This window comes from Oncorhynchus mykiss, chromosome 20 (genome assembly GCF_057628025.1).
Source record: "Oncorhynchus mykiss isolate SJ-2025 chromosome 20, ASM5762802v1, whole genome shotgun sequence".
Taxonomy (NCBI): domain Eukaryota; kingdom Metazoa; phylum Chordata; class Actinopteri; order Salmoniformes; family Salmonidae; genus Oncorhynchus; species Oncorhynchus mykiss.
This window is the reverse complement of record NC_143041.1, coordinates 9,672,893-9,698,946: the sequence shown is the minus strand read 5'-3', so window position 1 is coordinate 9,698,946 and position 26,054 is coordinate 9,672,893. Positions and strand designations below refer to the sequence as shown.

Here is a 26,054-nt window from a genome sequence, read left to right as displayed (position 1 = left end):
ATTGTCTGAATTACTAGATCAAATATTAACATATTTATGATTTACAGTACCAGTCAAAAGTTTTGACACACCTACTCATTCAAGGGTTTTTCTTTTTTTAAATAGTGAAGACATCAAAACTATGAAATACACAATGAATCATATAGTAACCCAAATAAATGTTAAAAATCTAAATATATTTTATATTCTTCAAAGTAGCCACCCTTTTCCTTGATGGCAGCTTTGCACACTCTTGGCATTCTCTCAACCAGCTTCACCTGGAATGCTTTTCCAACATTCTTGAAGAAGTTCCCACATATGCTGAGCACCTGTTGGCTGCTTTTCCTTCACTCCGCGGTTCAACACATCCCAAACCATCTCAATTGGGTTGAGGTCGGGTGATTTTGGAGGCCAGGTCATCTGATGCAGCACTCCATCACTCTCCTTCTTGGTCAAATAGTCCTTACACAGCCTGGAGGTGTGTTGGGTCATTGTCCTGTTGAAAAACAAATGATAGTCCCACTATGCGCAAACCAGATGGGAAGGCGTATCGCTACAGAATGCTGTGGTAGCCATGCTGGTTAAGTGTGCCTTGATTTCTAAATAAATCACCCACAGTGTCACCGGTAAAGCACCATCACACCTCCTCCATGCTTCACGATGGGAACCACACATGCAGAGATCATCCGTTCACCTACTCTCCGTCTCACAAAGACATAGCAGTTGGAACCAATATCTCAAGATTTCCACTGGTCTAATATCCATTGCTCGTGTTTCTTGGCCAAAGCAAGTCTGTTCTTGTTATTGGTGTCATTTAGTGGTTTCTTAGCAGCAATTCAACCATGAAGGCCTGATTCACACAGTCTCCTCTGAATACTTGTGTTGAGGTGTCTGTTACTTGAACTCTGTGAATTTATTTGGGCTGCAATTTCTGAGGCTGAACTTATCCCCTGCAGCAGAGGTGACTGGGTCTGTCTTTGCTGTGGAGGTCCTCATGAGAGCCAGTTTCATCATAGTGCTTATTGGTTATTGTGACGGCACTTGAAGAAACTTTCTGGATTGACTGACCTTCATGTCTTTAAGTAACGATGGAATGTTGTTTCTATTTGCTTATTTGAGTTGTTCTTTCCATAATATGGACTTTTACCTGTTTATATGGCTGTCTTCTGTATACCACCCCTACCTTCTCACAACACAACTGATTGGCTCAAACACATTAAGAAGGAAAGAAATTCCACAAATTAACTATTAACAAGGCACACCTGTTAATTGAACTGCATTCCAGGTGACTATCTCATGAGGCTGGTTGAGAGAATGCAAAGAGTGTGCAAAGATGTCATCAAGGCAAAGGGTGGCTACTTTGAAGAAAATAAAATCTGTTTTGTTTTTGTTTAACTTTTTTGGGGGTTACTACATGATTCCATGTGTTATTTCATATTTTCGATGTCTTCACTATTATTCTACAATGTACAAATACAGAAAAACCCTTGAATGAGTAGGTGTGTCCAAACTTTTGACTGGTACTGTATATACCACTGAGTCTTCACTTATCCCGATTTAACACTAGATTATCCCATCCCCTTGAATAATGTTCTATATCAGCAATTTGTTTGTTTTTGTTTACTTCTCATGCTCCAACATGTACAATTGTGTCAATGCCAGTCCGTACCACGCCTTTACACAGGAAATGGTCAGGTAAAAACACACATTTTACTTTTTTCATAGCTACATTTCCAGCTCTGCTCATCCCTCCTCCCATGCTTTTCATTCCAGCTTTGAGAATAGAAAGGAATGAAAAGGCATCATACTGTATCTAGTTTTTACAGTATGTCAAAGTACTGTAGCTATTAACACAGCAATAACAGTAACATCCTCATTATTTCTACTATTCTTTATTGTCCAACTTCATGACATTGGAAAATGACTTTCCACTGATAAACCCTAAAAAAAACTAAGCATAAACATTTTGTTGACATTATTAGAATGAGTAAATTGTTGGTATCTAATAAATATATACATCTCTCTCTTCCCTCTCTTTCTCTACACACACACACACACCTCACAGAAAAAGCTTCCTCTGACGGCGCTGTCTCAAGCCATGGTGGACGGCGGCAGTCAGCTGGGAGAGGAGTCTCTGATTGGGTGAGTGAGGGTGACGGGTTAGACAACCAACCATTTGTCTGACACTGGTTATCTGGAACAGATGAACCTTAGAGAGGGGGAAATGGGGATACCTAGTTAGTTGTACAACTGAATGCCTTCAACTGAAATGTGTCTTCTGCATTTAACCCAACCCCTCTTAATCAGAGAGGTGGGGGGCTGCCTTAAATCGGCATCCACGTCTTTGGCACTCGGGGAACAGTGGGTTAACTGCCTTGCTCAGGGGGATGGAGAATGTGAGACTATGTTTTCAGAGCTAACAAACTGGCCTAATTTGTTATTATCGTCTGTATTTTGTAATGTTTTGTTTTCTTGGAGGATCAGAAAGTGCTTAGTGTGGTTGTGTGTATCCACATAATGAGGATGTGTGCCAGACAGTTCCTCCATGTAACAACACTAGCTTGCCTTGTTCGCATGGTAAGACAGTGACAAAAATGGACAGGCACTCGAACAAGAGGATCTAGAAACTGTGACTGGAAGCTACCCATCGATTTTACTGTTACTACGAAGGTGTCCATCTGACCTTGTTATGAGAGTAAAGTTCATGTTGGATAAAAAATGTCTTGACAGGTCTGATTGAAACTGAACATTTGTCGTTAACTTTCCAAATGTCATCAAAACAAAATACCCTAGACAAGGTGGGATCTTTTTGTGTAGGTAAAATTCATTATGTGAGAAATGTCAGTTGAAATGCTTTTATGCATAAATATTTCTATAAGAACTATCATATCGAAGTAAACTTTGAGTCAGGCGATGACAAGTTGTGTGGTCCTCCCTAGAGGTCGACCAATTATGATTTTTCAACGCCGATACTGATTATTGGAGGACCAAAAAAGCCAATACCGATTAATCTGCCGTTTTAAAAAAATATATTTTTTAGTTTTTTTTTTATATATAAATATATTTGTAATAATGACAAGTACAACAATACAGAATGAACAATTAACACTTTTTTTTACATTTTTAACTTAATATAATACGTAAATAAAATCTATTTAGTCTCAAATAAATAATGAAACATGTTCAATTTGGTTTAAATAATGCAAAAACACAATGTTGGAGAAGAAAGTAAAAGTGCAATATGTGCCATGTAAAAAAGCTAATGTTTATGTTCCTTGCTCAGAACATGAGAACATATGAAAGCTGGTGGTTCCTTTTAACATAAGTCTTCAATATTCCCAGTTAAGAAGTTTTAGGTTGTAATTATAGGACTATTTCTCTCTCTACCATTTTTTTTTTTTTCATATACCTTTGACAATTGGATGTTCTTATAGGCACTATAGTATTGCCAGCCTAATCTCGTGAGTTGAGAGGCTTGAAGTCATAAACAGCGCTGTGCCTCAAGCATTGCTAAGAGCAGCTGGCAAACACAGTAAAGTTTGAATGAAAGCTTACGAGCCTGCTGCTGCCTACCACCCCTCAGACAGACTGCTCTATCAAATTTTAAATCATAGACTTAATTATAATATAATAAAACACACTATGAGCCTTTGGTCATTAATATGGTCAAATCCGGAAACTATCATTTAGAAACAAAACGTTTATTCTTTCAGTGAAATACGGAACCGTTCCGTATTTTATCTAACGGGTGGCAACCCTAAATCTAAATATTGCTGTTACATTGCACAACCTTCAATGTTATGTCATAATTATGTAAAATTCTGGCAAATTAATTAGTCTTTGTTAGGAAGAAATGGTCTTCACACAGTTCGCAGGCGGCCCAAACTGCTGCATATACCCTGACTCTGCTTGCACAGAACGTAAGAGAAGTGACACAATTTCCCTTGTTAATATTGCCTGATAACATTAATTTATCTTAACTAAATATGCAGGTAAAAAAAATATACTTGTGTATTGATTTTAAGAAAGGCATTGATGTTTATGGTTAGGTACATTGGTGCAAGGCTTGTGCTTTTTTCGCAAAAGCGCTTTTGTTAAATCATCACCCGTTTGGCGAAGTAGGCTGTGATTCGATGATAAATTAACAGGCACCGCATTGATTATATGCAACACAGGACAAGCTAGATAACTACACATGGTTGACGATATTACTAGTTTAACTAGTGATTATGTTAAGATTGATTGTTTTTTTATAAGTTTAATGCTAGCAAGCAACTTACCTTGCCTCCTTGCCTCACTTGCGTAACAGGTGGTCACAGCCTGCCACTCAGTCTCCACATGGATTGCAATGTAATTGCCGTGCAAAAATGCAGATTACCGATTGTTATAACTTGAAATCGGGCCTAATTAATCGGCCATGTCGATTAATCGGTTGACCTCTAGTCCTCCCACTAAGCGTGAAGTTTGTTAGGCTACAGATTAAATAAATGACGATGTACTTCACAGGGTGGTGAAAGTGTAAGGTGATGAGCTTGATTCGCCTTTCCAATAAATATTGAGTGTCTTATTCTGGTTACATGATCATCGATGCTTGGCTGTCATTTGACAAATAAAAATGATTTAGCTTTTATGTCCCTAATAATCTCATCTAGTAGGCTATACCCGTGTTGTATCTGTGAGCTGTTGGCTAGAGCACACGTGCCAATACCAGAGTGGGCACACTCGCTATATAACACCCATTTTATTTTGGTGAGAGAACCATCGGTAGAGTTAAATGCGATGGTGGGAAATTGCCTATATTGTTTTCATGCAGATTTTAGAATGAAACGCTGTCACCAATTGGATGGAAACCGATCTACTGTCTGCTTTTAGGTGGAGGTCAATCTCTCATTTGTGCATGATGTATGTGTGGATGATGAATTTGAAAGGTGGTGCCAACGAAGACTAGTGACGAATGCGACATGTAGATGGCCCTCTCTGCTGTTATCAGTCCTTATTTATATTATTTGAAGGAAAGTAATTAACTGCTGATCCGGTGGCTCTTCCTGTGGCGTCTGAATGACCTGTGTGTATGGGTCTCCTCCTGACAGGAAGATGATGGAGGTGTGTGGGGAGGCAGAGAACAGGCTGGCGTCAGAGCTGCTGCAGCATGAGGTCCAGATAGAGAAAGATGTCCTAGACCCACTCAACCAGCTAGCAGAGGTGAGAAGGAGATATCTAGCTAGTGCCTTATTTCATCCAAACCAGTCTCAAGAGTATCCAATATATATAAGTACATTCTTACTCCAACACAGCATCAAAGAATCATTGAGTCAATATGTACTTGGAAAAGTACCATACATTCTTAATATGAATGTGATCTGTCCATATTCTCAGGTGGACATTCCCAACATCCTGAAACAGAGGAAGCAGCTAGCCAGGCTAGTGCTGGACTACGATTCTGCCAGAGCGAGGTGAGCCTATGTACAGTTGAAGTCGGAAGTTTAGATACACCTTAGCCAAATACATTTAAACTCAGTTTTTCACAATTCCCGACATTTAATCCTAGTAAAAATTCCCCAGTTAAGGACTCCAACCTAAGTGTATGTAAACTTCCGACCTCAACTGTATCACCTGTATGACCTTTATTTACATGTATGACCTTTATTCATGTCATATTGTGCTTATGACATGTTTTCTGAAGTTTGTAACAAGTTTCTAACCTGGTGTGTGTGTGTGTGTGTGGTCTACCCCTTCCAGGTGGTTGCAGGCAACCAAGTCAATAATCTCAGGAACAAACACGCAGGCACTGACGGCCAAGGCAGACCTGCTGAAAGAAGAGGTGGATGAAGCTATGAACAAAATGGAACTCTGCAAGGTAAGTGTGTCCGACGTCCAGTCCGCTGTATGAATTAGGATAAATCACAGACCTCAGTCCCGAATGTTAACTGCTTGCAGAAGAGGAAGTTGGAATATGGAATGATTGGTACAGTTTTTCTGTCAAATCAATAGTTTGGGCACAGCTACTCATTCAAGGGTTTTTATTTGACAATGTTCTACATTGTAGAATAATAGTGAAGACATCAAATCTATGAAATAACACCTATGGAATCATCTGGTAACCAAAAAAAGTGTCAGAATATATTTCATATTGATGATAGCTTTGTACACTCAAAGGGTGGCTACTTTGAAGAATCTCAAAAATACATTTTATTTTATTTTGTTTAACACTTTTTTGGTTACCAGATGATTCCAAATGTGTTTTTTCATAGTTTTGATGTCTTCACTATTATTCTACAATGTAGACAATAGTAAAAATAAAGAAAAACCCTGGAATGAGTAGATGTGTCCAAACTTTTGACTGGTACTGTACATGAGAGCAGAAGTGGACATTCCAACCCCAGTGACGTCGTGGCTGCTTGCTTTAGGAAGAATGCCCAGTCAGCTGTTTGTGTGCACATGTGGCCCCTCTGTGTATGTTGCTGACTCAGTGTATTGCGTTTGTATGGAGTGGTGTGTGTCAGGTCATCTGTGTGTTTTCCTTCCTCTACTCTCCAAGCCTGTTTAGCCCTACGAACCCTACAGCTCTACCCAGGCCCTGTTAACAGCAGACAGATTTGATTGACGATGGAAGGCCCAATGGCCATACCCACCGCTAACACTAACAGAGCTGCCACCTGAAATGCATGGATTGGATGTTGATAAAAACATATATATTTATATATAGGCAAGTCAGTGTAGAATAAATTCTTATATACAATGATGGCCAAACCAGGACGACGCTGGGCCAATTGTGCGCCCGCCCGATGGGACTCACAATCACGGCCGGATGTGATGCAGCCTGGATTGGAACCAGGGACTGTAGTGACGCCTCTTGCATTGAGATGCAGAGCCTTAGACCCCTTCGCCACTCACCACCTAGGTCAATAATAAAACGGGCATAGGGACATTACTGTTGATGTGATGTTTAATCATTAAATGGATGTGTTTTAGTTTGAAATGTAAGTTCTGAGAGCTGGTTCCTCTGTCATCTGGTTGTAATGATCTCTTGTCTGCTCCTCTCTCTCAGGACCAACTGGCTGCAGACATGTACAGTTTCTTCTCTAAGGAAGGGGACTATGCCCGCTACTATGTAATGGTGGGTGGGTGTGTGTGCATGTGTGGGAATGTTCACAGCTGTAGATTGACTGGGTGAGCAGTTCATTTTTAAGTCTTCATTGTTGATGATTGACACTCCCCCTCTACCATCTCTCTTGCCCCCACCCCAATGTTCTGTTCTTTTCCCAGCTCTTAGAGGCCCAAGCTGATTATCATAGAAAATCTCTGACTGTGCTGGAGAGTGTCCTGCCAACCATCCAAGCACAGCAAGGTACACTACACTCCTGACCCCCCAAAACCCTCCGACAGCCAGGTGCAGTACAACACAGTCTTCCTCTCCCCGTGCTGGTTGAACTTGCCCAGAAGTTATCCTCCTCCAATCCTAGCCTTAACCATGATGGAAGGAAATGCAGTACTACGTCATTTGTCTAGAGACAACTTCATTGTACTCCCCGCTAAAACCTCTCGCAGCAAGATACAGTCCATTCGGGAAAGTATTCAGACCTGTGGCTAGAGGGGGGTGGAGTGGAGAGTATAGATTTTTTTTGGAAGGATGTGAGGATTGGTCTGTACAGTGCATTTGGGAAGTTTTCAGACCCCTTGACTTTTTCCACATTTTGTTACGTTAGACTTATTCTAAAATGGATTACATTGTTTTTTCCCCTCATCAATCTACAGACAATAACCCATAATGGCAAAGCAAAAAAAAAAGTTTTTATTTTTTGCAGCTGTATTAAAAATGTAAAACTGAAATATCACATTTACACAAGTATTCACACCTTTTACTCACCTTTGGCAGCTATTACAGCCTCGAGTCTTCTTGGGTAGGATGCTATAAGCTTGGCACACCTGTATTTGGGAAGTTTCTCCCATTCCTCTCTGCAGATCCTCTCAAGCTCTTTCAGGTTGGATGGGGAGCATTGCTGCACAGATATTTTCAGGTCTCTTCAGAGATGTTCGATCGGGTTCAAGTCTGGGCTCTGGCTGGTCCACTCAATGACATTCGGAGACTTCTCCTGAAGCCATTCCTGTGTTGTCTTGGCTGTGTGCTTAGGGTCGTTGTCCTGTTGGAAGGGGAACCTTCACCCCACTCGGAGGTCCTGAGCAGGTTTTCATCAAGGATCTCTCTGTACTTTGCTCCATTCATCTTTCCCTCAATCATGACTAGTCTCCCAGTCCCTGCTGCTGAAAAACATCCCCACAGCATGATGCTGCTACCACCATGCTTCACTGTAGGGATGGTGCCAAGTTTCCACCAGATGTGACGCTTGGCATTCAGGCCAAAGAGTTTAATCTTGGTTTCATCAGACCAGAAAATATTGTTTCTCATGGTCTGAGAATCCTGTCATGTGCCTTTTACTGAGGAGTGGCTTCCGTCTGGCGACTCTACCATGAAGGCCTGATTGGTGGAGTGCTGCAAAGATGATTGTCCTTCTGGAAGGTTCTCCCATCTCCACAGAGGAACTCTGGAGCTCTGTCAGTGACCATCGGGTTCTTGGTCATGTCCCTGACGAAGGCCCTTCTCCCCCGATTGCTCAGTTTGGCCAAGCGGCCATTTCTAGGAAGAGTTTGGGTGGTTCCAAACTTCCTCCATGTAAGAATGAAGGAGGCCACTGTGTTCTTGGGGACCTTCAATGTTACAGAAATGTTTTGGTACCCTTCTCCAGATCGACACAATCCTGTATTGGCACTCTACGGTCAATTCCTTCGACCTCATGGCTTGGTTTTTGCTCTGATATGCTCTGCCGTGCACTGTCAACTGTGGGACCTTATATAGACAGGTGTGCCTTTTCTAAATCATGTCCCAATCATTGAATTTACCACAGGTGGACTCCAAGTTGTAGAAACATCTCAAGGATAATCAATGGAAATGGGACGCACCTGAGCTCAATTTTGAGTCTCATAGCAAAGGGTCTGAATGCTTACACAAAAAATATATTTCAGTTTTTTATTTGTAATACATTTGCAGATATCTTAACCTGTTTTCGCTTTGTCATTATGGGGTATTGTGTGTAGATTGATGAGGGAAAAAACTAATATTTTTTAGAATAAGGCTGTAATGTAACAAAATGTGGAAAAAGTAAAGGGGTCAGAATACTTTCCGAATGCTCTGTGCAAACCAATCCTCACGTCCTTCCAAAAAAAAACTTTCTCTCTCCAACCCACCCCCCTCTAGCCACAGGCTCTTTTTTTTCTACTTCAGGCTCATAATGATTTAACTGAGCGTGATACAGGAACTCCAGTATATTATGGTGTTATTGTTAAGTTAGGCTGAAGTCTTAAAGGAAACATCCACCCAAAAGCACCAATTCTTTATAATTTGCAGTGTTAAAAATAACTCTACGCGAGAACATTTTGTTATAATAAGGTTGGTAGCAACGTGAAACGCTGAAGTCTTTTGCAGCTCAAGTCGACTACAAAACCCACAGTACAATGCTCTCTCTCTGGGCTGGCTGGCTAGCTAGCAAATGTAGCTACACACAATAATATTCAAGTCAATATCAGCATATGAAGTAGCTAGTTGTCTGTAAAATCGCTTAAACAAACTGCACTATCAATTTAGGCGGTCTACAATCTCACCATGTTCAACCACAGATCGTGTGCCTCGCCGTGCGGAGTGGTTCGCAACAGCAGCATGCCGTGCACCCTGGACTGAAGAAGCAGACTAATAGGAGAAATGTGGTGGACCCTCTGTTAAATTATACATTTCTCCAGGTAGGAATATCGCCAAAAATATGATCAATGGCTCATTCAAGAGAGAACAACATCCCGGGTTTTGACATTGGCCAGTATTGAAATTTGACATGTGTGATATACATTTTCGCGATCTAAAACGAATCGAACGTGTTAAAGAATGACATGCCAAAGCCATTCAAAGGGTTGGTTAACTCTTCAGATTCCTCGGGTCTCCACGGAATTAGGTAAATCCGCTTTTCGTTTTCACGCTCCAAACGTTTGGAATCAGTTACAAAAAGAATGACATTTGGATTCCCTGGTTCCACTAAGGCAGTTTATAACCTTGACGATAAATGAGTTCAACGAGGTGTGCAATTGTTTTGATTGGTTTGAATAACTTGTTTATGATGGCTGATGTTCTAATGTACTTTTTTATGGTGTCTTGTTATATTTTTTTTTTTGCATTTTACTTTATGGTCTCAGGACACCATTGAAAATGAGGTCCTGGACTCAATTGGTCTTCCCTGATTTAAATAAAAGTTCATAAAAAATACAACAAATGCTACGCCATACCGGCTATATTTCTGCCTGCGTGAACGGCAAGAGCTCAGATACACATGAAAACGGAATGACCCCCAGAATCGATAGAACATTGTTTAGAGATGCCCAAAAACGATATAACGTTCCTTTACTGTCTCCTTTATTTCCCCCTGCCGGTTGTCTACAGCTGTTAGCGTTCTTGGTTATTTGTTAGACCATTTCAATCACTTATACGTATATTAAAATGCCACATCAACCATCTCTCAGTCAAAGTAATGGCTTGTTATTCTCAATGATGGCTGAATGAAACTGGCAGGCTCTGTCAAATATAGAGAATTGCTTATTGTTTCTGTAGGACTGAAAAGGATTACAGGAAAGACATTTTATGTTGGTGCCGCCACTCTCTTTTTAGTATGGGCATCCTCCCTCCCTCTTCTCCCTCTCTGTGGTTGTGAAGCTGTGTCCTGTTAGCTTGTTTTTATCTAGTAAACCCAACACATTTGGTCTAAATCAGACAGCCTTGCTCTCAGCATGTAGGTTATGATGACTCAAAGTCCAACACTATTTACAGCTCACGTCAGACCTACCTGGGCTTTCCTTTCCACAGAGTGGGAACATATACCATGGATGGAGACCATGTGGTTATTCGTTACAGCTGGCTTTATTAGAGGAGGGAGTGACTGATGGTTGACCAGAGGGGACATTGTTGACCTAGAAATCTACCATTCCCAGGCCTCCTAACCTCTCATCCACACACTGCTCTTCCTGGGGTGACTACCTACCGCCCTCTCTCGCTGCAGATCCGTAACAACTGTAGTGTTGTTACCACCATGCTTAGTGCTACCATTCCCAGGCCTCCTAACCTCTCATCCACACACTGGTCTTCCTGGGGTGACTACCTACCGCCCTCTCTCGCTGCAGACCCGTAACAACTGTAGTGTTGCTACCACCATGCTTAGTGCTACCATTCTCTCTCTACCACGCTCTCGCTGTCCCTTCAGACTCGTGGACGGAGAAGCCAGCGTTTGGGACGGGGCTGGAGGAGCATCTGAAGAGGAGTAGCAGAGAGATCGCTCTGCCCTTAGAGGCCTGCGTCATGATGCTGCTGGAGACTGGCATGAAGGAGGAGGTAGGGAGATGGAGGGAAGCATTGGCTGGAGGGGGGGGGGGAGAAATGAGGGGATCATAGTAAGTTGAGGACTGAAATGTAATTATGGATGGGTGGAATAATAGGATGGAGGAAATGGATTGAACATTTTTGTCTCAAGTGGACCCAAATACGAAACACAAAATGCACTTAAACTGGTCCTAAACATAATTGAACCCATCAATTTGAAATGTTTACAAAAATGAACGTGAGGAGAGACGGGACAAAAACATTGAAATCTGTTGCAATGTTCGAAGTTCTTTTCACTTATTAGAAATGTCAGCAATTATTCTGTAATTGCGATTTATTAGGACGCTATGTTTGTGTTTGCACGGTTTTAGAATACAACAAAGTATCTGGTTGGTCATAATAAATCAGCTGTGTGTTTACTCCTCCCAGTCTTTAGTTCTCAACACATTGTTTGTCTTCCCGTTCATTCTATGGGTAAACACAACACAGTCAGTGTGGTGAGAAGAGAGGGACTGTTTGTTTGGGAGAGAGAGAGTGGAGGTGTGTGTGAATGAATGAATACAGGGTTGGGTGTCTGTGTAGTGATTTAAGGAGAATTTAGCTATTTTACAACCAAATCTCTATTTTGGAGTTAATGTTATGTTTTTGCGATTTCACTCGTTTTTATTTTATTTACCCAACCAGCGATTTCACTTCCTCATCTTCTTTGTCAGTATGGGGGCTCGGGAAAAATACATCAACAATAGGGTATAGTGTTTAGTTGTACACGTGAAATTGTGTGATTCTGAAATGTATCCCCAACGTTACATTACATTATGTTTTGGTGACTTGAACAATACCTCTCTGTCCATTCTAGCAGCAGGCTACACAATGGAACAGCTGTATAGGGTAAACTGCCCGAGTCGTACAAAATGGAATGTAACGTTGCGGATAAAATTCGAAATGACACAATTTCACGTGTACAACATCTAAAGACCTGCATCACTATTCTGAAAGTGTTTCTGTTTCTAAAAGGACGTATTTGAGTGTTTTTGTTAATGTTCTTTCCGAGCCCCCGTACAGCACAACGAGGATGATTGTTTGATTTATTTATTTATTTTAATCAAGTGAAATTACCAAAAAAGTGTCTGGACCCTTCTATGACAAAAGGAAATTTATCATTTAAGCATTGTTTGCGGATTGTGTGTCTGTGTCGCATCAATCGTGTCTGTGTTGTTGTATCAGGGCCTGTTTAGGATCGCAGCAGGGGCCTCTAAACTAAAGAAGCTCAAGGCTGCTCTGGACTGTTCCACCTCACAGCTGGAGGAGTTCTACTCAGACCCCCACGCTGTCGCTGGTACGGTGCTAAGCCCTACTCACGTTTTATACATGTTTCGGCAAGAGTTTTCAAGTAATATGACTGTCAGACCATTCCTCACATCACTGTCCTTTCATTCCAGGAGCCCTGAAGTCTTACCTGAGAGAACTGCCGGAACCTCTGATGAGCTTCCAGCTTTACGACGAGTGGATTCAGGCGTCTAAGTAAGCCACCACACACCGTCTTGTGTCGCTGTTAAAGGAAGTGTAACCAAGTAGAGCAGGAATAAAAGTATGAGAAATAAAATGGAAAAAGGAGTGAAATTATAGCAACCATAAAACGGGTCTGTGATTGTCCCTCTGTCTCTGTCCCTCTGTCTCTGTCCCTCTGTCTCTGTCTCTGTGTCCCTGTCTCTCTGTGTCTCTGTCCCTCTGTCTCTGCCCAGCGTTTCAGAGCCAGACAAGCGTCTGCAGGCCCTATGGGTTGTGTGTGATCAACTACCGAAGAACAACAAAGCCAACCTAAGGTGGGTAACAGATGGACTGGTTCCCACAACTTTGCTTCACAACAAAGATGTGTTTATTATGAAGATATATTACCCTGTTTCTTAACATCTAATGATGTGCCTTACCTGTGCCCGTCTCTGTGTCGTAGGTATCTGGTGAAGTTCCTGTCCAAGCTGGCTCAGGACAGTGAGGTCAACAAGATGACCCCTAGCAACATCGCCATTGTACTCGGACCAAACATGCTGTGGGCCAAAACAGAGGGGTGAGAAAGGGGGGAGTTACTTACTTTTCAAACGGAAAAAACAAATGTTTGTTAGTGTTTGTTTATAACATGTCTGCTATCCTCTGTATGCCTGCAGGACTCTAGCTGAGATGGCTGCTGCTACCTCTGTTCACGTGGTGACCATCATAGAACCTATCATACAGCACGCTGACTGGTTCTTCCCTGAGGGTATGTATATGTGACCTTTGACCGGGTCCTCAGGAGGGAGGTACTTAGTCTCCTGTGTACAGGATCATGAACAATGGAAACGGGAATGTCATCAGATTACTCTTTCAGTGGTATAAATCTGATTCCCAGGCTACTCAAAAAGATAGATCTGTTTGTTTTTAAATGGCGCCTAAAGGAATTCTACTTGCCTGTTCTCCGCCTTTGCATAGATGTGGAGTTTAATGTATCGGGGATGTTCGCCATGCCCACCCCTCCTTCCAACCACTCGATGGAGTACGACTGTTCCACCATCGAGAAGAAGAGGCCTGGTAGCATGGTGGGGCCAGAGAACGATAACCCTCGCAAGGACAGGTAACCACCAACAGTAGCTAGGGCTGTTACGGTGACTGTATTACCGCCACACCGGCTGTCACGAGTCATGAAGGCAGTCAAATTCAACGTGACCGTTTAGTCACGGTAGTTAGGCTTCTCCGAGCTCTGATGATGCTGATGGTGCGGCAGGGTAGTTTAGTGGTTAGAGCGTTGGACTAGTAACCGGAAGGTTGCAAGTTCAAATCCCGAGCTGACAAGGTACAAATCTGTTGTTCTGCCCCTGAACAGGCTGTTCCTAGGCCGTCATTGAAAATAAGAATTTGTTCTTAACTGACTTGCCTGGTTAAATAAAGGTAAAAATAAAAATTGGTCATTAGTAGTCTACCAAACTGGCTAACTGCCTGGTACTCAGCACTCTATTGTCTCTCTAATCACTCTGACATCAATACAAATGTCTTTGAAAATCTAATCAGACACTTCATGAGAGCTCATGTTGCGCAACATTTCAATAGGCCATACAATTGCTTGAGAAAACAGAGTGATGGCCTCTTAAAAGAGGAGGAACCCATCAGCTTTCTCCTCTATATTTATTTCTCAACTTTCCTAATGTTAAACACATTGTTTCTCTTTACAACATGGCTGGCATGAAAATTTACCACAGGAAAAGCATCCTCCATTTGCTTTTTAAGTGCATAGATGACATGTATTTTAATGACATGTAGAGCCTAACTGGCATACATATGCAGCACGTGAGTTTCAAGTTGGGTAAGTTAATTTTCACCATAAATGCACCTTTTTTCTATTATAATAAAAGCATTACATGCATAATCCCATTTCTGGTCACTTTTGATAATGGTGTTTTCCTGCTAATGGAACATTCACACTTATAACCTCTTGCCGTGTGAGCATTGCTGCGCTTATGTGATGAAATAGCCTTATCTATCAATATTTTAAGCTAAATGTTCTGATCTGTTGCATCAGCCTCATTGGTTATGTTTTTTTTTATTGCTAGTGGTTGTATTAATTAGGGATCTATCGCATCCCACAACTGTCCCAGACTGTTTGGAATATTTATTTCTCTCACAGAATAGGTCAACTTTTGTACTATGGTGGATAGTAGATTGATGTAGGTTAGTGCTTTTTCTGTTCGTTAGGCCGACTCATCTTGTTGGCTGAAAAAGTAAATGTGGACAGTTCTTCCTCTTCCAATATCTTCAATATGCGCCTCAGAATTTGATAAGAACGCCCGCAGTTGCGTCCCCGATGTCCGTCTTCACTTGTAGCCTGTGAGAAAGAGCCGATTACATGATTTTCTTCATATCATGTTTCTTTAGACCGGTCTAAAATAAATCATGGATTTATTGTGAAGTTTAGACTATATTACATGGATTTGACTTTTTAAAATGTAGATGTTCCACAGGTCTGCATCAGTGGCTTGTAGGCTGTGTGTGGAAGCCAGGAGATGCTAAATGTGTTAATAAATGGTAAATTAACTAGCTCCATCCCTCTACTTTGAACTGCCATGGGGTGAAAGGTCAAAGACGGATCCTATACCTGCCAGTGCTCTGAGCTGAGGATATGCTATTTAAATCTAAAGGATTTTCACTTGGATAACTCAACCAATAATATATTAATTTACACTTTGAATGTTTGGTTTGATTGGTAGCTCTAATGATTATCATACTTACTTGGGGATATTTTTGAAGTGTATTTTTGGATGTCTTAAGTGCTATAGGCTTCTAGTTGCTTCTAGTTTATCTTTGTGACTTTAGACTACAAATCTACATAACATCCCTTTTGACTATTTGGTGTGGAGTATCTCTCTCGCTCTCTTTCTCTCCACTCTCTCACGCTCTCGCTCTACTCTGGGACTTGGTGATTCTGTCCTGTCGCCCGGGTTTCTTTCTCAACGTGGCTCTGCCGTCTGTCTGTCCTCTCTCCTCTCTGTAGTTTTGCTAACAAACTGTCGGACCATAACACCGTCCCCCGTAGAGGCAGCCACACCTTAGGTAGAAAGCAGCATGCTTCACCCGCCTTCCAGCCCCCCTTACCCCCGGTAGAGGCCCCAGGGCCTGGGCAGTTCACAGGGTGCGTGGCTGAGCTCCAGGCCCCACCGGGGGGCATGGCGTTGGAGGGCTGCCAGCCTAGCCTGGCACTGAGTATGGCTGCCCTGGTGGCAGCGCAGCAGCTTCTCGCTACTACCGCTGAGGAACTCAGGTAAGGGTGTGTGGTGCACTGGGGAGCACAGACACGCATGCCACTCCACTGCATGGGAAGGAAATACCTTTTTGCCTGCAACCTTTTGATGATAATTTGCTGATAAGTGTGTGTGCACTGTTTATGGTGATGTCACTGCTCTTCTACAAATATAAACGTTGTATGGTAATTTGAATCATTTTTGAATGGAAAATGACTACAGAGCATAGAAAATGTTGAAGTGACCGCATGGGTTTCTCACGTGTTATTTTCCTAGAGTTTTTCCTCTCGCTGTCTAACTGCATTTTCCTCAAACAATTAACAAGTAATCATTATAATAACACTGTGGGTACATCTCAGTTCAGACCACTGGCTCTACAACAATGGTTGGTGTGAGCCAGCCGTCCTCAGAGGGCCCTCCCCACGCCTCTGCTCTCAGGCTACAACACATGAATCAACAGATGTTGTTTGACCATTAGGTCCATTTCCGTTTCTCATTGAGCTTATGTAGTTTTTGAAGGATGAGTTTGAATGGAAACCTTTCATGAACGGATTCAATCTCATTTTGACTGTTCTATTGATCCATTGGACAGAATATAGAAGGTAAACCGAAGACACCGCCCAGTGCAGTTAAGGACAAAAAGCTCACTGAACAGGCCTTCAATTTGATGGACATTTTCATAGCACTACGCTAAATTCTGAGTCTTGTACGTAAAATTAGGACCTCTGTCTGTCTGTCTGTCTCTGTTAAGCAACCCAAAGCGTGAACCCAGTTCCACCCCGACCCTCCACCAGAGGAACGGTTCAGGTGGGGGCCACCCGGGCACGGCCAGCTCAGCCGGAGGAGGGGGAGCTGGGGGACAGCTGGGAGTGGGAGGCCCTGGGGCTGGATCCATGGGGCCCAGTCCACACATGATGCGCAGAGGTGAGACACTCCTTAAAGCAATTCAGCTTAGCTTTATTCGGTTGTTTGACATTTATTTGGAGCTATATGCATAATGGTATCATGAGGACATTTTTATCAAGAACCTATTATTTTCTTTTTCATTAGTAAGCCTCTTATTACAAGGTAATTTCCACTAGCAGTTATATTGTTACATTTGACATAGATTTACAAGCATGCTACACTGGATGTGTAACTGTTGCAAAGTGTAAGACACTCCTATTCATTTGAATGAAACCTGTGTAAGCAACGCAGATCTTTAAGAGCCTGTGCTGCTTAGTGTAAAATGGCGCTCTGGTTCTATTTTTAGGAATTGAACGTGCGCCTCATGCCAGAGAACACTACAGAAAGTGGCTTGGGCTCTGCTCAGCCTGGCTATAGTTAACCAGTCCAGTGTAGCAGCTGAAAACCCACTGTTTTTGTGACTCCCCAGTGTAGCTCCCCTGTTAGACGTAGACCTACAATTTCAAGTAGCCTAAAATAAAGTATATGTAGACATAAGATCCTTTCTGAAGTCCACCCCTCTCCACTATCCAGGTACAAAGAAGCCGGCCCCTGCCCCTCCCAAGCCGCTCAATCCCCCTTCAGGCCAGTCCAGTAACCCTACCAACCACCACCCCTTCTCAGGCCAGGGCCAGTCCCTCAGCCCCTCTCCCAGACCCCTCTCTTCCTCAAGCCACTCCCCTACCTCACCCGTCTCCCAGCCCTCTACCACCCACCGCCGCCAATCCAGCAACCAGCCCCCCATCCAGGCCCCCAACCACCCGCCCCCACAGCCCCCCACACCCTCACAGGTCAGTCCCCCGCCCCACCCTAGGGCCCTCAGCCAGCCCGCAGGAGACTACCCGGGGGCGGACCAGTCTCCTCCAGACACCCCCACCCCGCCTGACACCCCTCCACCCTCCACCACCCTCCTGGACATACCCGGTGCCCATCCTGGCTCCCCCTCTCCCTTCCAGTCAGGCTCCCTCCCCCGGCCGCGCCCCGTCCCCAAACCCAGAAACAGGCCCAACATCCCTCCGCCCCCTCAGCCCCCCACACAGGGAAACGATACCAACGGGATCTGCAGCACAGCCTACAAAATCATGGGTGAGTCCAGTCAAGTGACGTGTTATTGTCCCATGAAGGGAGATTCATTTGGCAACACGCCACATAAATATATTCACAACAGTCTATAAACAGACAGAACAGACATATCACAACAATCCCTTCTTTCAGTTTATAGTATAGGTTCAGTATTCAGTACCTCCTTTTCCTCTGGTGTTGACAGTATATTGACAATGTTTTATCTAAAAGTCCTGTGTCCACAGGTTCAGGAGCATTTATGAAAGGTTTGTCAGGTGATACTTGCATTTTGCAGCTCCTGCACTCCATCCGTTTTGGCATTACTCCATTACCACATCATACTTTTAGAAACATGCCACTTGTGCCTGCTTTTACAATTGTTCCCATTGGTCGTGAATCATCATGACTTTCAACCTTCATTATTAAATCATTTAAATATCAGTAACATTTTAATGTGGAATTTGCAAAGGACATCTCTAATGGTCGGTCTGTAAATGATGAAAGCATACCGGAAACAAACAAAAAAACAATTTGATTCATGGAATTGGCAGAATATAAACTTTTTGAATTTGATAGATTGTGTCAGGATGTCTTTTGCAAAGCCTTAAATTGCATTTGTTCGCCCTCTGGAAATGTTTTTTTGTTAAGACATTGTTGTCATTTTGATTGGAAGACTTGTCCCCATAATGGCCTGCTCCTTGTCTTGGCCTATACTATTGTACATCCGAATATTAAGCATGATCATAGCCTTTCATACATATTCACTTTAGGCTAAACACACTGCATGCCTAATGCCTAACTTGACTTAGGTGTGTTTTAGTTTGGCAACCCAACCGCATCAGGTTTTAGTGTTCTGGTATGCGTGGAACAGGATTGTACTTAAGGTGCAAGCCTTGGATGCATGAAGCTCTCTTTAACTCTGTGCTGATGATGGCTGTGATGTGGTTTTCAATAAAGAGGGCTGCATTATTTGCCTTTATGATGGAATGTGGATAGCATTAGCATGACTCTGTTGAAGAATAAATCTGTCTCAGCATCATCTCTGATATGCTACATAGTGTGGCTGGCACTTAACGCTACTTGATGGTGCACTGCTATTTTCCTATTTAAGCCAATGGAAAATGGTCATAGATTGCATCGGTTGAAACCACTGTTTGGATGTCAGATCCTTCAGATGATGGTACTGAAGGTAGTAGCATGGGGGGGTGATTGTCTGTACTGCAGGTTCAATTTGCATTATGCCTGTCTTAAGAATGTCAACCATCCTTGCCAAAACAAACTAACACTGAACACAAGTCACCATTTGGTTTTAAAATCCACTTTTGTTTTCTCCTTTAGGCATTTCTATTAATTGAATTCTTAGTATTTTTTACTTAGTTAATCCACAATATTTAGCTAAAGAATAAGTGAGTGATTTTATACAGTCTCTCAACAAGCAACTACAGCTTAGCAGACTTTTAACATGAACTACTCAGTCAGCTGCAGCACTAACATTTCACTGTCTCTGTCCTGTCCAGACCCAGCCCTGTCTCTCAAAGGGTTGACTCGAGCCTTCATCCCTGAGTTTGCTGTGGACCAGCAGCCAGTGACCGCCCCCTCCATGACGTCCGTGCCCCAGCCCAAAGACTCAGACCTGGACACAGAGAGTACCGTTCTATAAGGAAGAGGACTGGCCTTGTCTCTCTGTCCCCTCTCCATCTCCTCTCCAGGTGTGGTTAGAAGTTGACCCTAACCACAGGTCCAGGGTCAGATATTAGTGTCATCCCCTAATGGTTAACTTTAGGTCTAGGGGTAGGGTGATCTGGTCCTAGACTTGTGGTTAGTGTCAACTTCTACCTCAAGCTCCCCTCAGATCACCACACATCTGCTGCTCTCTCTCAACTCCAACTCCCGGTGTCCTCCACACACTAACTTTCCCTTCACCACCCACTTGGTTCGCTCTACTGCAGGCCTGTTACAGCTACAACTCCATACAGTCAACTCAACCACCCCAGTGGAACTACAGAACAGGCCTCCCCCTGGCCCCTCCCCACCAGGAAATCGTAACTGTAGCACTGATGAAGCCTCGATAAAGCTTTGTAGATTTTGGGGGGATGATGAGGTTTGGATTGAAAACGGTATGCATTTGCATGGGATGTTGCACCTTAATGAGTTTTAAGGGCCCGGGGCTGGGTTTCTAAGCTAACATACGGAATTGTTTTATGATGGTTAAGGAACTGCTAGTAGAGTGGGTTGTTAACAGTGGACCGACAGACTTCTTTGATATTGGTGTGTTGTTCTTGATGATGGCCTTAGTTCAAGAAATGAAAAATACTATTTGTAAATGTGAAGCACAGTAAACGTGGGTAAAAGTAGAATCCCGCCAAAATAATAACTGTTGCTGAAGTGTAGCAGGTTTCCAGTCTATCTCACAATTATACCTTTTTTTTTAATCCCTGTTTTTGTATGAAACCCATCCTTTGCTCTCTGTATTTATTTCCTAAAACACATTCCCTGTAGCTTGAGTTAATAATCATGCAGTTTTCTGAAGCATGCCTTACTGGTTCCATAACTCGTAGCAGGGATAGGTCTATATACTTTCAGTGTACATGCTTATCCTCTTGGCTTGTAGGTGCCTTCCTAATCTTCTGTGTTTACGTCTATGTTGCTGGGGCATTAAAGTGACAGTTCCTGTATAAGTGAATATAGGAAAGGACTGTTTTAAGCGCTTATACTGTAGCTACCTTGTCATCTGACTAGTGAATCACTTCAACAGCTGATATTGAACCAAGTCTAAACCCCACAAGCGCTTGCTTTCCAGGGAACAGGTTTCTATATGGAAGATCATTCTGCTCTACCTTTCCCACTGAGCTGGGTTTTACACACAAACCAATGTAACAACCTAGTCGTGAGGTGGTGTTGGATACACTAGACCAGAAAAGCTTCATTCTCTTTTATTTTTATACACGTTGCTTTTTCCTTGAGTATAGTGCAGGGTTGTGCTCCTAGAGAAGAGACCCTGAATGGTATCAACTAAAGGGCACATTTCTGGATGCTTTAGTTGCACTGAAAACATGTTCAGTATTTGTACTGCTTTTCAGAGACCATCATCATCCATGTAGTCTTGCTGAGATTCCCCTCTATCTCATCTTTTCCTTTAACTTGCTGCCTTATCCTTCTGCAGAAAGAGTACCTTGTTTCGAGGCTCTGAAAGATGAACAAATGCCATTAAACTACAAATGTTAAAGCTGCGTTTTGAGCTCAGCTAGTTTTGTATGCAGACTGAGCTGAAACAAGAAATAAATCAAATGTAAAATGACTGCTTGGTTATACTCCCTTTCTGAATAAAGTATATGAAGAAAAATGTGAAAAGGTTGTGAGTCATGGCTTTATCACTCACACAACATGAGTAAGAAAATGATTAATTTGGTCTTATGGATGGGAGGACGATTGTCTAGTAATCATTTCTTCAATCTCCGCCTACCAGTAAAGTCTGGTGTGTTGGACACACAATTTCAAAAATAAAAACCGAATAATTGTTTAAAACACTCCTGATTCTGATTTCAAAACTAAGGTGTAGATTACTGTATCCGCTAACAGTAAAGCTGGCTCCTGAGCATCCTGGCCTGAACTTCTACCCTGTAAGACACGCATACACTGAACAGCTTACCTATAGCACAACACACACTGAACAGCTTACCTATAGCACAACACACACTGAACAGCTTACCTATAGCACAACACACACTGAACAGCTTACCTATAGCACAACACACACTGAACAGCTTACCTATAGCACAACACACACTGAACAGCTTACCTATAGCACAACACACACTGAACAGCTTACCTATAGCACAACACGCACTGAACAGCTTACCTATAGCACAACACGCACTGAACAGCTAACCTATAGCACAACACACACTGAACAGCTTACCTATAGCACAACACACACTGAACAGCTTACCTATAGCACAATACACACTGAACAGCTTACCTATAGCACAACACACACTGAACAGCTTACCTATAGCACAACACGCACTGAACAGCTTTCCTATAGCACAACACACACACACTGAACAGCTTACCTATAGCACAACACGCACTGAACAGCTTTCCTATAGCACAACACACACACACTGAACAGCTTACCTATAGCACAACACGCACTGAACAGCTTTCCTATAGCACAACACACACACACTGAACAGCTTACCTGTAGAACAACACACACTGAACAGCTTACCTGTAGAACAACACACACTGAACAGCTTACCTGTAGAACAACACACACTGAACAGCTTACCTGTAGAACAACACACACTGAACAGCTTACCTGTAGAACAACACACACTGAACAGCTAACCTGTAGAACAACACACACACTGAACAGCTTACCTGTAGAACAACACACACTGAACAGCTTACCTGTAGAACAACACACACTGAACAGCTTACCTGTAGAACAACACACACTGAACAGCTTACCTGTAGAACAACACACACTGAACAGCTAACCTGTAGAACAACACACACTGAACAGCTTACCTGTAGAACAACACACACTGAACAGCTTACCTGTAGAACAACACACACTGAACAGCTTACCTGTAGAACAACACACACACACTGAACAGCTTACCTGTAGAACAACACACACTGAACAGCTTACCTGTAGAACAACACACACTGAACAGCTTACCTGTAGAACAACACACACACACTGAACAGCTTACCTGTAGAACAACACACACTGAACAGCTTACCTGTAGAACAACACACACACACTGAACAGCTTACCTGTAGAACAACACACACTGAACAGCTTACCTGTAGAACAACACACACACACTGAACAGCTTACCTGTAGAACAACACACACTGAACAGCTTACCTGTAGAACAACACACACTGAACAGCTTACCTATAGCACAACACACACTGAACAGCTTACCTGTAGAACAACACACACTGAACAGCTTACCTATAGAACCCTCAAATATAGACCTCGAAGCCAGTTCCGCTGCATTTTTGTTATTGCTCCCCTCTAATCAGGGACTGAATAAGACCTGGGACACCAGGTGTGTTAAATGATCAGGTAAAACAGAAAACTAGCAGCCTGTGGATCTCGTAGGGTAAGAGTTGAATACCCCTGTTATATAACACACACACCGACAGGCCTGTGACACAACCCCTCAAAGATCACAAAAACATGGAGGGCTTACATCATATCAAAATACCTTACAAAGGAAATAATGAATTTGTCTTACAACTGGTATGTCTGTGATATGGACAAATTGACATGCAACAATGATGTTGAAATTTGCCACCAACAGTGTTCAGCATCTGCTTTACCCTGTGTTTGAGTAGGCACGCGCAGATCATGGACAGGCTGTCTGGAACCAGGGTCTCTACGGCTGGATCTGTGGGGTGGGGTCCTGGAGGCTGAGGGGCTGCATCACGAAGTGGTATCCCTACGACGGGAACATACGGCTCAGCACACAATGAGACACCACCAGGATACAAACCTCCTTCAGTGGGCAGATGGGCCAAAAACAACCACAGTCAGATAACCGAGCAAAGCAAGGGCCATGCCTCAATGAGGAGTCAGAGGAAAACTTACTTTGGGCGTTTCTCAACGTCATTCAGATCTTCCAGAATCATGTGGAGAACTTCTGATGAGGACTAAAACCAAACAAATGTCACTTATAATATGAATATTAATAGGCTAATATAGATCCTCCTACATCTGTAAGCAAAGTAAAATTGTTAATTCTCAACATACCTTCATCAAATAAATGATACATACCTTTGGGATATGCCAGCAACTTTTTCAGTGTGTTTTTCAGGAATTTTGACAAAAATTGCTCATAGTATTCTGGAATGACGACGAGCAAACGGCGAGCAACTCAAAGGCTTTGAAATATGGATTGATGCTGCCATATGGATTGACGGCACCGGAGAGGAAGGCAGAGGTTTTACGTGTCCCCTAACCCATTGTGTTTCTTTTGGTAGTTTATTTGCGTTGTTTGTAACAATTTTTTAAACTTATTTTGTACATTATGTTGCCGCTATTGTCTCTTATGACCGAAAATAACTTCTATACATCAGGACTGCGATTAGTCACCACGGACTAGCAGAATCCTTTTTTTCCTTTCACGACTCTGACGAGCAAGATGCGAAGGATATACTGCTTTCTCAGGAACAGGTCCCGATCCCCGTGATCTGTGTGAAGAGGAGGTGGAGAAAAAGGGGCCAAAGGGCAGACTGCCTTATGAAAATTCGTAGGCAATCGAATAAACCCCCACTTCCCTCCATTCTGCTAGCAAACGTGCAATGTTTGGAGAATAAAATAGACGAGCTACGTGGAAGATTAAACTACCAACGGGACATTAAAAACTGTAACATCTTATGCTCTTGTAGTCGTGGCTGAACGACGACACTACAGCTGGCTGGATACACACTGCACCGGCAGGACAGAACAGCTGTGTCTGGTAAGACACAAGACTGTGTATTTTTGTAAATAACAGCTGGTGCACGATATCTAAGGAAGTCTTGAGATATTGCTCGCCTGAGGTAGAGTATCTCATGATAAGCTGTAGACCACACTATATACCTAGAGGATTTTCAGCTGTATTTTGTGTAGTTGTTTACATACCACCACAGTCAGAGGGTGGCACTAAGACAGCATTGAATGAGCTGTATTCCGCCATAATGATAAAATAATGTGCATGTTGAAAGATAATGATAAAATAATTCCACTCTGAAACCTTATAACTGTATGAAATTGATTAGAATCATAAAATTATAATCTGATTATGTGTGTAGTTTTAGTCAGAATTAGGTTAAACAATGTATCTGTATAGTGGGAAAACACAGACTTTCTGAGCAAGGCGTAGTTTAGGATTTGAACTTGTATGTGTGTGCCGAAGAAAAAAACTGAGAACAGTTAAACTGTGTTTGGACCGACCTGGCTAGGCCTCTGAGGAACCTATGATAGCATAGGGAGTACTTCTCAAGGTGTCCCTAATCACCTTCTCTAAGGTGTCCCTAATGGAACTGTCGGCTGGGCAGTGATACACAGCGGTGAGAACTATAGAGAAGGATGAAACTTGCCTACTGTTTGTGTGGAAGTATGTGCGTAGGATACCTACTGTTTGTGTGGAAGTATGTGATTATGATACCTACTGTTTGTGTGGAAGTACAGTATGTGCGTAGGATACCTACTGTTTGTGTGGAAGTATGTGCGTAGGATACCTACTGTTTGTGTGGAAGTATGTGCGTAGGATACCTACTGTTTGTGTGGAAGTACAGTATGTGCGTAGGATACCTACTGTTTGTGTGGAAGTATGTGCGTAGGATACCTACTGTTTGTGTGGAAGTATGTGCATAGGATACCTACTGTTTGTGTGGAAGTGTGTGCGTAGGATACCTACTGTTTGTGTGGAAGTACAGTATGTGCGTAGGATACCTACTGTTTGTGTGGAAGTATGTGCGTAGGATACCTACTGTTTGTGTGGAAGTATGTGCGTAGGATACCTACTGTTTGTGTGGAAGTATGTGCGTAGGATATCTACTGTTTGTGTGGAAGTATGTGCGTAAGATACCTACTGTTTGTGTGGAAGTATGTGCGTAGGATACCTACTGTTTGTGTGGAAGTATGTGCGTAGGATACCTACTGTTTGTGTGGAAGTATGTGCGTAGGATACCTACTGTTTGTGTGGAAGTATGTGAGTAGGATACCTACTGTTTGTGTGGAAGTATGTGCGTAAGATACCTACTGTTTGTGTGGAAGTATGTGCGTAGGATACCTACTGTTTGTGTGGAAGTATGTGCGTAGGATACCTACTGTTTGTGTGGAAGTATGTGCATAGGATACCTACTGTTTGTGTGGAAGTGTGTGCGTAGGA

The 26,054-nt window shown here is 42.7% G+C and overlaps 1 protein-coding gene across 14 annotated transcripts in view; it reads left to right on the top strand.

Annotated features, from left to right (window-relative positions):
• The window catches only part of arhgap17a (Rho GTPase activating protein 17a), a 49,350-nt gene extending 27,840 nt beyond the window's left edge, over positions 1-21,510 (top strand). Inside the window, exons 4-22 of one of the 14 annotated variants that reach the window (XM_036956002.2) lie at positions 1,642-1,674; positions 2,045-2,121; positions 5,070-5,181; positions 5,356-5,432; positions 5,719-5,836; positions 7,028-7,096; positions 7,246-7,327; positions 11,274-11,401; positions 12,614-12,725; positions 12,829-12,910; positions 13,132-13,212; positions 13,341-13,454; positions 13,552-13,643; positions 13,853-13,994; positions 15,906-16,172; positions 16,904-17,076; positions 17,632-18,183; positions 18,405-18,425; positions 19,677-21,510. In XM_036956002.2, coding sequence (XP_036811897.1) covers positions 1,642-1,674; positions 2,045-2,121; positions 5,070-5,181; positions 5,356-5,432; positions 5,719-5,836; positions 7,028-7,096; positions 7,246-7,327; positions 11,274-11,401; positions 12,614-12,725; positions 12,829-12,910; positions 13,132-13,212; positions 13,341-13,454; positions 13,552-13,643; positions 13,853-13,994; positions 15,906-16,172; positions 16,904-17,076; positions 17,632-18,183; positions 18,405-18,425; positions 19,677-19,819 — 2,475 coding nt within the window. In that variant the 3' untranslated portion in view covers positions 19,820-21,510. Of the gene's footprint in view, positions 1-1,641; positions 1,675-2,044; positions 2,122-5,069; positions 5,182-5,355; positions 5,433-5,718; positions 5,837-7,027; positions 7,097-7,245; positions 7,328-11,273; positions 11,402-12,613; positions 12,726-12,828; positions 12,911-13,131; positions 13,213-13,340; positions 13,455-13,551; positions 13,644-13,852; positions 13,995-15,905; positions 16,173-16,903; positions 17,077-17,631; positions 18,184-18,390; positions 18,435-19,676 lie in introns of all 14 variants that reach the window. The other 13 variants (XM_036956001.2, XM_036956005.2, XM_036956006.2 and 10 more) reach the window with 13 other exon arrangements.
• Positions 21,511-26,054: the final 4,544 nt, after the last annotated feature.